The 12,535-nt window shown below is 37.5% G+C and overlaps 1 protein-coding gene across 7 annotated transcripts in view; it reads left to right on the top strand.

Annotated features, from left to right (window-relative positions):
- LOC144973899 (uncharacterized) overlaps positions 1-12,535 on the top strand; it is a 47,802-nt gene that overhangs the window by 17,475 nt on the left and 17,792 nt on the right. For all 7 annotated transcript variants that reach the window (XM_078916804.1, XM_078916817.1, XM_078916813.1 and 4 more), the window contains exons 11-19: positions 185-265; positions 630-776; positions 1,260-1,337; positions 1,539-1,598; positions 4,701-4,894; positions 5,192-5,295; positions 10,078-10,302; positions 11,185-11,261; positions 12,316-12,447. In XM_078916804.1, coding sequence (XP_078772930.1) covers positions 185-265; positions 630-776; positions 1,260-1,337; positions 1,539-1,598; positions 4,701-4,894; positions 5,192-5,295; positions 10,078-10,302; positions 11,185-11,261; positions 12,316-12,447 — 1,098 coding nt within the window. The remainder of the gene's footprint in view (positions 1-184; positions 266-629; positions 777-1,259; positions 1,338-1,538; positions 1,599-4,700; positions 4,895-5,191; positions 5,296-10,077; positions 10,303-11,184; positions 11,262-12,315; positions 12,448-12,535) is intronic.

The raw sequence follows: 12,535 nt of genomic DNA, 5'->3' as shown, positions 1-12,535 counted from the left end.
GAATGGAAAATCAAACAGTTATATTCGATTTTCAATCATGGTAAACTCGAGAGAGTTAAGTGAGACCTTTGACTTTCAGGAAGGCAAGCAAATCTGGAAGTAAACACTGATGTAGATATTGACTAAAATTTCGGTTTTGTTACATCTTGTTCATTTCTGTTTTGATGATCCCATTCCCTTCCAGCCACTGAGCAGTCGCCGTAGTGAACATGATAAGGTGTACAAGTCTGTGAAAGAGGCATGGCACAGGGAATGCAGGAAGCTGGTGAGTATACTAATATGTTAAGAAAGATAAATCCTTTGCTTGGAACGTGGAAATGTACTTTTGATCAGTAATATCATTATTTGTCATTAAAAGGAAAGTAACATAATAATAAGAGACTATATATTTCAGTCGACTTTTATTTTTGTTTTATGGATATGGTAAGATAACATTTTTAAGATGAACACCTAACTCATAAGTTTTACTATATGGAATGGGAATTTATTTGGCCTGCTAAGGTAATAAAAGTAGCATGAAGTATGTCGCAAATTTAACAGCAATTTCAGATTTTCAACACATGCACTGATTGTTTAAATTTTTGATGAATTATTTAACAATTTTATTGATCATACCATCATTTTTTCAGTCTGACTCTGTGACCAACCTGAGGAAATCCCAGGCCTTGTACCACAGCCGACAACAAGACCATGAGAGGGCCAGGGAGCTGGCACTGAAAGCAGAAGGAGATAAGGTGGAAAAGAAGAGAAAAGCTGAGGAAGAAACTTTACACAAAGTGAGACATCGTTTAGTTCAGTTCACACTCCTAGTTTAAATTCCTATTAAGGTTTTAAGTATGCCGATGCTATTTTAAATGCCATGTATTTTTATTTACTTTATTTTATTTATTTATTAGCATTTTGATTTATTTTACCTTGGCCCTGGTTTATTTTCATCGTAAAAACATTTTCTACAAATATGAAATAATTTTTTTAAAAAAGGGCTCAAAGTTACTGAGATATAATTAAAAATGATTATTACAAATACCTTTCACAAAACCTTATTGCATTGTCATGACCCAAAGAATTTCAATTTAATGAGAGGTTGACCTGCTCTGTATTGGTATGGAGATCACTACTCTTGATAAAAACAATTAAGCAGTTAGATCATCATTGCCTTGTGAACAAAGATGTCTCAAAATTTTAGAACTTTATTGAAGTAAGGCAGTTTAAGATAATTCATCCCTTTCAAAATCAATTTATATTGTTTCATTTTCCAGACTGCTGAAGCAGAAACCACTTACAAAGCATGTGTGGCAGAAGCTAACTATCGTCAGCAAGAATTATTTAAAGTCAAGGTTTGTATTATGATATTGATGTTTCATGTCAAATTCACTCCACAAAGTTTCTTTTTAATATATGAAGATTTGATGATTAGAACAACTTGTACATAATGACGTACATGATTATCTTATAAGATGTGTGCATTATTTAGATTTTTGTGGGGGGTTTTTTTCATATCACATGTACAATTTCCATTTATTTCCACATTGTCACAGGGTGATCTTCTTGCCAAAATCAGAGAACAGATTGAGCTATGTGACCAAGTTATAAAAAATGTAAGTGGAAAATGTGTTTTAGTCTTTGTTTCTGTCATTAAGAATGAAATGGGAAATGTATTGTTAGTACGAGGGCTCTTTCATAATTAACCAAAAAATGCCTGTAAAATCCGCGTTTTTTATGCTACCAACAAAATTCTTGCACGTGTTCATACCTTGACTCGTCCTTCATTTCTCTACGTAACAGCCAAGTCTGTCGACACACTTCTGCCAACGCCGCACCATGGAATAGATACCCTCTCGGAAGAAATTTCCGTCAAGGTTTTGTAGCCATTTCCGCACATGGTCAACAAGCTCTTCATCGACATCAAAGCGCTTTCCTGCCAGCTCACGTTTCAGTGGCCCAAAGAGGTGATAATCAGATGGTGCGAGGTCTGGACTGTGTGGTGGGTGTGGCAAAATCTCCCATCCATATTTCTCTAGCCAACCTTGCGTCACTCGTGCTGTGTGGGGTGTAGCGTTGTCGTGTTGCAAAATGACCCCGTTGGTCAACTGCCCTGGGCGCTTTCTGCGAATGGTCTCCCTAAGCTTGTCAAGAGTTTGGCAGTACCTTGCAGCGTTGATTGTTTCTCCAGGTTGTAAGGTTTCGAACAGAATAACACCACGACTGTCCCAGAAAACAGTTCCCATTATTTTCTTTGCTGACCGCATGACTTTGAATTTCTTCTCGACAAGTGAGGATGGATGATTCCATGTCATCGAATCTTGCTTTGTTTCTGGGATGCAATGGTGCAACCAAGTCTCATCACCGGTGACTATGCTGTCAAGAAAAGTCACATCGTACCCTAGAAAGTCTCCGCCGGCGTTGGCAGTATGCCCGTGAACCCTGCGTGAGCTCTTGCTTCTTCTCAAAAGTTCCCTGCAGATGTCCAAACTTTGTTCTTATGATGATTGTCAATTGCTTAGGAACCCATCTTGCGCTGACTTTTCTGTAGCCAAGTTCATCAAATACAATTCTATGGGCAGAAGTTTCGAAATTTCAAGACTGCTTGCGATTTCATGAAGTTTCAACCTCCTGTCTTGACGAAAAAGCTCATCAACTCGCTTCACATTGTCCTCTGACGTCGCAGTTATCGAACGCCCTCTCCCTTCCCTGTCAAGTCGGAATGGCCGGCTTCAAACAAATTACACCAGTGATAGACTTGTGTACGGCTTATAACATGCTCACCATATACACTCTGAAGTTCTTTATGAATTTCGGTAGGATTCAGACTTTTGGCGTTCAAAAAACGTATGACAGCTCTGATTTCCTCCTTTGACCAAGTTTCAAGGTGGGCCGCCATCTTTAAAATCGTCTAGAAATTCATTGTGCAAAATGATGCACTTCATAATTTCTGGGAATATACGTAAGGAAATAAGGAATATCATGTCGTTTACAGAATTAAAAAATCTCCACTGGTTGCTGAGCAATGGGCATTTTTCGGTTATTTCTGAAAGAGCCCTCGTACATTGACAATATCTATAGAAGAAGGGAAAAATTACTGAATAAAAAAGAATAAAATTTATCATTATTCTTAAATTAGTTGATATTGTATTATATTCTTTTTGAATATCATTACTATATTCTCCAGACAGCTCTATATTTATTGGTACCATGCATCACACTTAATAAAATGAATTTTTCTTGACGTTAATTTTATGATAATGCAATATTAAAAAAAAAATAGAGCATTTTTATTACGCATTATCCACTAAACGTGCTCATAACACTTTACATGGGGTCCCAAGCCAACAGCAACACTTACCATTTAGGATGAGACATGATGCCTTTTAGTAGCAATGACTATGAAAAATGTTTTTTTCTCTTTTTGATGGAAATTCTTGTAAAAAATCAAAGCCCTATCTCCATTGAGTAAAAATGTTTTTGAATTTTGAAAATCCATTCAGAAATATAAAAAGTTATGCAGTTTGAAAGGTGTCATTTATTTGGATGACCCGCAAAATATGGGACGCTTTTTCAGCTTTTTTTTCGATTTATGGCTGTATCTCGCGCAATAAGTGGAATAAGAGATTGAAACTTGGCAATTTTATGGCAAATTTGATAGACAATATGATGAAGACATTAGAAGAGTTCTAACTTATATAGTTTTAGAGCTGGACGACATGACACAGAGAGAGAGAGAGAGAGAGAGAGAGAGTGTGTGTACACAAACGAAAGGAAAAGAAAAGGGGACAAAGGTTACTGGTTGAACATGACTTGGAACACAGGAAGTAAAGCCATGCTGAGATTGTAGACCAAATTGCAATCGAGAACTTTTGAGAACATAATTTCTTAAATTCATGTAAATTAAACAGTCATATTATCAACTCTTTATTGAACATAAATACGATGCGACCAGATAAACACCCCTCTGTCATTTAAAAAAAAAAAAATGAGACAACACAGATATTTTGACTAGTCGTGAACTTTAAAACGAGGTCAACCAATCAGAAAGCGCTTTGCCACAAGCCATGTGTCACTGAGTTTGTGTGCGACACCGTCTTGAGCTCGTAATTGTGAGTCCGGCTGTAGGGGGGCAAAATGGCTTTCTGTCTTTTATGAATAAAGTGCAAATAAGGATGATGTTTGTAAAATACGGCAAAAGTACTCATCATATTCAAATGAAATTGTACAAATAGAAATAAGAAATGTTCATATCATACCTTGTCAGCGGCAAAACATCCACTCCCGGTAGTTTCAGAAATATTTCACTCAAGAGCACAAAAACATATTTTTATTGAATTTCTAGTGACGACACGAATTTTGCCTTTTGACACAACCTAAAGTAACCTCTTCACTTGTCATCTGCCAAATTTCACTTATTTTCATGGGTAAACAATGCCGTAATTAATTTTTTAAAATAGCATATACGAAACGGCTGCATCCCACATTTTGTCGTGAATTTGGGCACGAGCGAAAAAGAGGCCCAATCATTTGTGCAGGATAGTCATTGCTACTTTTAGGCAATATTCAATTTTTTTTATCTGACAGAGACAACGCTGTTACTGCCCAGGTTCTTATTTTACACCTGAGTACGGTGAGAGAATGTGAGTAAAGAAGTTAATGCCTTTGATTACAATTTTTATTTTTCTAACTCATATTTAAATGAACTTTTTTACCAGGTGACAGTGGAGTACTTCCACCTCTACCACTCCATTGTGTCCCCGCTTCCCTTACAGTGCCAGACGTTGAGTGAGAGCAGCAAGACATACTTACCAGGCAGTCAGTACTCGGAGTACATCAGACGACTCCCTCCTACCAGCCACACTGTAAGGCCAGAGACGTTTGTCTTTGAGCCTTATGTACTAGATTTAAAGTAAGTACTACAAGAAAATGTTCTTTGATTAATTACACTGCTTTCTTTTTGTTTGTTTGACCACTACTGAAAGTGGTGAAAATCTTGAAAAGTTATTCATTGACAACCATGTTGAATAATTTAATCGCATGGTTTGATTTTACTCCGACCCGGCATTTCTGTGTTCACTCAAGGGAACTGTAACAATAGTAGAATTTTATTATTTTTTTTTTTTTTTCAGGCATTGTTGTAATACGTTTTCTTGAATTTTCTTGTTTATTTGCTATTTTAAAGCTATATTATTTTTTTTCCTAACAGGCCTTCTCCAGAAGATATCCGCAAAGAGAGCGTTCACTCTAACGGGTCAATGTCAGACCATGCACACTCACCTGATGGATCCCCAGTTGCATCACCTCGTAGAGGTATGGAATTTTTTCAATTATGTACAAGCATATGTTGCCTGCCATTCAGTTTGAGCTTAGTTTCCTAATAAAGTCTCTAACAACTGTACAGTAATAGAATAGTAGTAATAATAGATGATAAATATTTCATTAAATTCCTAGAAATGTAATCCCCTCACAATTTTTCATAAAATGTTTAGGTGTTTAAGATCATAGAAATAAATATAATAAAACCTAATGTTCATGAGCAGAACAAAAATTGATTTTTCTTTGAAAATAATTTTGAGCTGTTAACTTGAAGAATCCCTAGGAAAAATGACAATATTTTAATTGGATGCAACTTTGATGATTGAATTAATGGTTCTTCTTCTTCTTCTTCGTTCCTCTGATGGACATCTATGGCTGCAGTCCGATATCTGCTATGAAGTCTGTGGTCCGCTTTAGGTCCTCAGCCTCACCATAGAGCTTTGTGTTGAGTGTTGTAGGGGTGACCCAGTGGTTCGAACGTTGCACGTTGTATAATGGGCAATCCATAAGCACATGTAAAGTGGTTTCATGGTCGGTTCCACATGGGCAATAAGGGGTTGTTCCAATACCTAGCTTTGTAAACATATGTCCTCTTAGTCTATTGTGTCCTGTTCGGAGGCGGAATAGAGTGACTTGGCTACTTCGCTGAATGGCATGGATTGGATCCTGCTTGTTGTGTTCTAGGTGTGTGTCATTCCTTTCTTTGTCTATTTTTAGCTTTATTATTTTCTTTTGCTGATGGTAAGTGATTGACGACTTCGGTTGTTCCTTCTGGGCTCCTTCTTTGGCCAGTTGATCGGCAATTTCATTTCCATATATACCTTCATGACTTGGAATCCACTGCAGCACAATTTTTCCTGTTTTATCAGATAAGCCCTCAAGGGCCTCCACAGTGTGTGCGGCTTCAGAGTCCTGGTAATTTTCAATAGACCGGAGAGCATCATCAGAGTCTGTCAAGTAAACCACATTTTTCCCGTATATTCTGTGATCTCTGGATAGTTCTTTTGTTGCATTGAGGATGGCTTTTTCTTCAGTTTTAGTACTTGTGCACATTGAACCCACTGATACAGATATTTTTGTTTCTGTTTTATCTGTCCAGTGTATGAGTGCACCAGCACCTCCATTCATGAGGGGGCCGGAAACTGAGCCATCTGTATAAACTCTTATCCAGTTGGTCATTGGGTATTTTTTATCGATCATCTTTAGGGTTTGAGCATTGTCATTATTGCTTCGAATGTTTTTCTTGTTGATGGTTATGGATTTTTGTTTCTTTTTCCACGGTGGTGGTTTGAGATTTGGGACATTGATTTGGGCAATATCTTCCTTTGGTGTCACTTTATATTCGCTCTCTAGTTTTTGTCCCAAGGCGATGAAGTTTTCCCTTTTGAGTCGATTCTCTTTCTTTTCCATTGTACTTGGATGCAGTGGTTGGGATTCCATGAATTTTATCTTTGAGAATTGTGTCACTATTTTTAAATTTCGTTGTTCTTTGAGAGGTTTTATTCCTGTGTGGGTTTCCATCTTGTGAATTGGTGTTGTTTTCATTGCTCCAGTGATCACGCGTAGGCATTGGTTTTGGACTTTTTCAACCTTTTGAAATTGAGCCTGTGAGCACGTTCCCCATGCCGATATGGCATAGTCTATTGCAGGTCTTACATATCCAAGATATGTCTTCTTCAGGACGTTTGAGTTTGCTCCCCATTGCGTTCCAGCAAGTTTTCGGAGAAGCTGCATTCTCTTGTACCCTTTCTGTTGACTTTCATCTATTTGATGTTTCCAAGTGAGTCGAGGGTCAAATTTCACTCCTAGATACTTAGGCATAAGGTCTTCTCTCAGAATCTTTCCATCTAAAGTTAATCGCATAGATTGCTTTTTGGTTGATAAGCTGAATGTTGTGTATGTGGTTTTATCAGCATTTACTCTCATACCCCAGTCTTTTGTCCATTTGCTCAAAGCATCAAGAGTCATCTGTATCCTGGCCTTTGCAGTACCAATATTTCTTTCAGTGCATATCAGTGCAAGGTCATCTGCATACATGGCTGCTTTTACTCCTCTGCATTTGGTTTCGCAGATGTCATTGATAAAAACGACAAAGAGGGTTGGTGAGAGAACCCCGCCTTGTGGTACTCCATTTGTCATGTTCGTTAGCTTGCTTTTAGAGTTTTGAGATTGGACTCTTGCTTTTCGATTTGTGAGGTAATCTTTAATCCATGCAAACATGTTGTGTGAAACGTTGGCTTTCTTAAGTTTGAGAAGTAGTCCTTTTGTCCAGACTTTGTCAAATGCCTTTTCCATATCCACCCAAACTGTGACTGTGTGTTTTTTTTCTTGGTAACCATTTTCGATCAGCTGCGAGATGTATGTTATCTGGTCCTCTGTGCAGCGAAATTGTCTGAAACCAGCCTGTTCATCTGATATCAACTTATTGCTTTCTAAATACCATTGGAGACGGCGATTAACAATTCTCTCCATCAGTTTACCCAAGCAGCTTGTCAAACTTATTGGTCGGTAGCTTTCGGGTTTATTTTTTGGCTTGCCATCCTTCTTAATTGGTATCATGGTTGCCTGTTTCCATTTGAGTGGAAGTTTACCCTGTTTCCAACTTGCATTGAACAGTTGTTTCATTTTCCTCTTTGTGAGGGTTCCTAGGTGTTTCAACATGTCATTAGTAACATCATCTGGACCTGGTGATTTGTTCGTTTTTAGAGATTTCAAGGCAATTTCTACTTCTTTTTTAATCGAACTGAACATGACATCATCTGTGGATTCTTTGGGTGTATCCTTGTGTTTTCTCAATTCTTTATGGACTTCTCGTTTTCGTTCTTTTCTAATCTGTATACTCCCAACACTTGAGTACTGCTTCATAAAACAGTTTGCTGCTTGTTTTTTGTTGAGAATCCTCCCCTGATCATCTTCTACTGATGGTGCAGCATATCTGTTTTCTTGTCCACTTAGAGCTTTGGTTAGGTTCCATAACTTTCTTCCGTCTCTGTCGTAGTCAAGTTGTCTGGTTTTTTCATGCCATGCTTCCTGTTTTGCTTTTATTGTTTCTTTCCTGAGAGTTTTTTCAGCCTCTTTGTAAATTTCCATATTCTCATCATTTGGCTCTCTCTCTGCTTTTTTTCTGTGTTCAGTGACTTGGCTGTTGAGACTTCCTAATTTTTCAGTCCATCCTGGACAGTAGTCCTTTCTTGATCCTCTGGGGATTGATTCTTTTGCAGCTTTCATGATTGATTTTGTGAAAGCTTTGGCTGATTTTTCTACATTCCTTGTTTTACAGTTTATCTCTTTTGTATAACTATCAGTCAACTTTGAAAACAGAGTCCAGTCTGCTTTTTTATAATTCCATCTCGGAGGTGGTGCCTTTCTGTCTTTTGCATATTCTTCAGTTATTTCAACCAGAATGGGACGATGATCATTTCCTGCTAGTTGTTCCTTTATCTGTTTACTGACTTTTCCGGTGAGATCTTCAGATATGAGAGTTAGGTCTGGGGTTGATGTTGTCTTCCATGCTCTTGAGAAGTATGTATCTGGGTCATCTTCATTTCTGACAATTTGAAGCTTACTGTCTGTAAGCCAATTTTCAAGGGTTTCACCTTTTCTGTCTAAGTCATTGTATCCCCAGCTTGGGGAGTGGCTATTGAAGTCTCCCACAACAATGAACTGTTCTTCTTCACTTCTTATGTTTTCAATTGGCAGATTCTCTGATGGTGGGCTGTAACAGTTATATATTGTGTATTGCAATTTGTTTTTGGTAATTTTTACAGCCAATATTTCAACAGATTCATCTGTCGTTATTTCATTTGTCGCTATGTCATTTCTGACGAAGATGATTACTCCACCTTTGTTCCGTTCTTTTCTGTCTTTCCTAAAATGTTGATATCCCTTATTGAACACCTAATGTTTTCTGTGAGGTGTGTCTCCTGTATGCAGGCAATATCTATCTTCTCATCCTGAAGAAACTTGGAGAGGGCAGTCTTTTTATGTTGTATCCCTTCTGCATTCCATTGTAGCAATTTGATAGTTCCAGTAGTCCGTAACCTTGCATCTCCTACCCTGGTTCCACAGTAGGAGGGCAAGGTACCACCAGATCGCTTGGGTGAACCCTGTTTATCAGGGCTCGACGCTAGGTCCGTCCGGCGGGAATCCCCAGACTTCGCGCCATATCGTCCGACAGTTTTGTTGTCCATCATGGTGAGGAGGATGCGTGTCACATTAATTTTTGGGTTGGTTTCCCTCTCCAGACTATTTGCGCCTTTCGGCTCTGCGACTCCGACTTCAGCGGTTCTTTATTCTCTGGATGTGATTCCATAGCCTTTCATCTTCCCAGATCCACAAGGCAGTGGTGGTTTGAAGTTGGAGTTTTCCTTCTCCTAGACAGACTGCTTTCCAAGGCTATGAGCTCTGTCCACCCATTAATGGTGTCTAGGCTGGGAGTCCAGGAGGGTATCTTTGTAGAGTGACAGTTTCCCTTCACCCCACCAGCGTCATGGGGCTAGCACAGCTTATTGCGTGAACTAGGGCAATCTGGCCACGGCGGTTGATTCCTCCCTTCATCCGTCACCTCAGACACATAGAAACTCGTGTCATCAGCCGGTTAGAAAGTTCCTTTCGGAATACTCCAACCGTTGCCCAGGAGGCGGGCGGGGAAGAATGCCCCTACGTGGACCCTGACACGAGCTGGAATGGGTTGCGGATCAGTACTGATCAAAATAATCCAATCCTGCCTCCCAATTAATGGTTGAAATAATTCAGTTTCATGATTTATACCATCAGACAAGTACCGGATCCCAGTGAAAGCATGGGATCAACATCAACCCCACCACCAAGGTCTTCATTCAGACACTGACAGTGCCAGCTGTAGCTCCAAGTCACACGAGTCCTCGCCCAGTGGCAGTCCACATGGAGCTGTAAGGCGCCACCTTATCACCAGCCAGTCATTAGATGAACTCAAAGAAGAGGACCTCATTGCAGCTGCAACTGCTGCTGCTGCTTTTAATGGTAAGTGTAAAGGAAGATAGGGCTTATGATCACCATAAATCCTGCAGGATTAACTTTAGGTTTTGAAGTAAAGTTGCTTGAATTCTTATTTTGATATTTAAACTTGAGTGATTTTTTTTTTCTTGTTATTTTAATAGAGTAACTTAAATTTGTGTTATCAATGAAAAACATTCAGAATTTCAATTTTTTCAAAAGTGACGTTTGTGTCTCAACACATAACCAGCTTTGTTTTTGAGCTAATGTTGAAAGTGATACAGACCCATCACTTTTATCTTAATTTCATATTCAACAGCTTTAAGAAAAGATTTCACAATCAGACAGGATCGTTATATTAAATACATGACTCTCTCGAGTTCATATGAATCAATAAATGTGTTTAATTTTCAATCATGGTGAACTCAAGAGAGTTCAGGAGTTCATATTGATAACAAATTACTAAGTCACAGAGCAAAATAAATATGTAATGTCTTAGTCCTGCCAAATGAAATGGTGAAACAAAAAGATGTTTTTTTTTCTGTTTTAAAGCAAAAGGTTAAACCAATGCTAGATTGATTTCTCAGTTTGGGATTCGCATTATAAAATCAATTTTTTAGCATTGAAAAAAAAGTTACAGAATGACCTAACAAGATATATTGCAACAGGTTACTCATTTATTGGTTGTAAAAATATTAAAATTAGATAATGCTCATACTATACTATGAAATGAGTGCTAGGAGCAAATAGCAAATTATTACAAAAGATTTGATGGCCTTGATAAACCAATAGCTTAGTGCCAAATGATATCAAATGAAATGCAATATATTTAAGTATGCTTTTCTTTTTTACATTGTTTCATGTTAAAATTTAAGACTCAAATAAATGTTGTGTTTTTTTCTCATTTAGGCAAAGAGAAAAAGAGAACCAAGAGAACTGGAGGTGGTGGCAGGGATAATCCTAGAGGCATACAAGGACTGATTATGGTAAGTTTCACTGAAAAAAAAAAATTAAAAATTACAGTTTATATATATTAATTGTCTCGAAAAAGGCTTGTAAATTACTCATTCCTAAAATTGTATGAGAATGGGTCCAGATCACTTCCAGAACGTAAAATTCACCATGTAAAGAATTTTTAAATTCATTTTTATTTTTGTAATGATATTTTTCCAGGAAGGATTTCGTCTTCAATATCCATACCAAAATACTTCATTAAATATCCTTAATAAAATTTAGTACCTATTTCGACGCTTTGTGTCAATGGCTGCTTATGATAGTAGCCATACATACAAGTTGAAATTGAGTAAAAGAAATGTAGCGGAATTCAAACCACTCATGGGAACTTGGACAAGTAAATAAATAGATATTTACTTTAATAAATTTTTATATTGTGCATATCCACTTCATTTATTCTTTTAATTGTCCTTACGAAACCAAAATTTACATTTCATACAGTACAAGTACAAATTTCCCATAAGATATTTTTAGCACTATAGACATATACAAATTTTATCGGTATTTACAAACTATTTTGGAGTCAAAATTGGGAAAATTCAAGACTTTTTTCTTCAGATTCGGATTCAGAAGCTAAAATTGAGAGGAAAATTGTTGAAAATATGGCTATTTTTTTGTAAGAAATGGATATTTGACCAAACTGAACTGGACTACATCAGTTCCAAAACATTTTAAGGTGACAACACATAGAAATATGGGTGTTAACCATGCATTAAAAAAAATTTTTTTTTTTGGTTATTGGTGGGTATTTTTATTTGTAATTCAGATTTTTTCCCAAAATTATGCAGAAGTTTGGGCTGGGACAAGTCTGATACTAGCATTCTTGCAATATCCATCACTGCCTATAGTCAGGTATTCATTTACACCTGAATGAGTGGTGCAATGTGTGAATTGTGTCTTAGCAAGTATACATTCCCACACTCATCTGGTCAATGTCCATGCTAAACATCATTTGCTTTTGTGACAAAAGGAAACCCTTTATCAGTGCACCAATAATGAGCTGTAAAATCATGTTTCTCATCACAGCACCACCGATCACGTGGGAGTACCACCTTTGGTGTGGACTTTCAGGAACAAGTAGACATTTTCCATACTAAAGTGCCTCCTATTGTGTCCAAGTGTCTGGCTGAGATTGAAAACAGAGGACTCATGATCAAAGTAAGTAAATATATCATCGAGATTCATTATAGGCATTTTTTTTCTTGTAACTCCTTGTAATACTTTGTACTCTGCTTTATGATTCATT

This window comes from Berghia stephanieae, chromosome 1 (assembly GCF_034508935.2).
Source record: "Berghia stephanieae isolate SIO BIC M18660-M18661 chromosome 1, UCSD_Bste_1.3, whole genome shotgun sequence".
In the NCBI taxonomy this organism is placed as follows: Eukaryota; Metazoa; Mollusca; class Gastropoda; order Nudibranchia; family Aeolidiidae; genus Berghia; species Berghia stephanieae.
The sequence above is the reverse complement of the archived record's forward strand: the minus strand, read 5'-3'. Positions and strand labels throughout refer to the sequence as shown.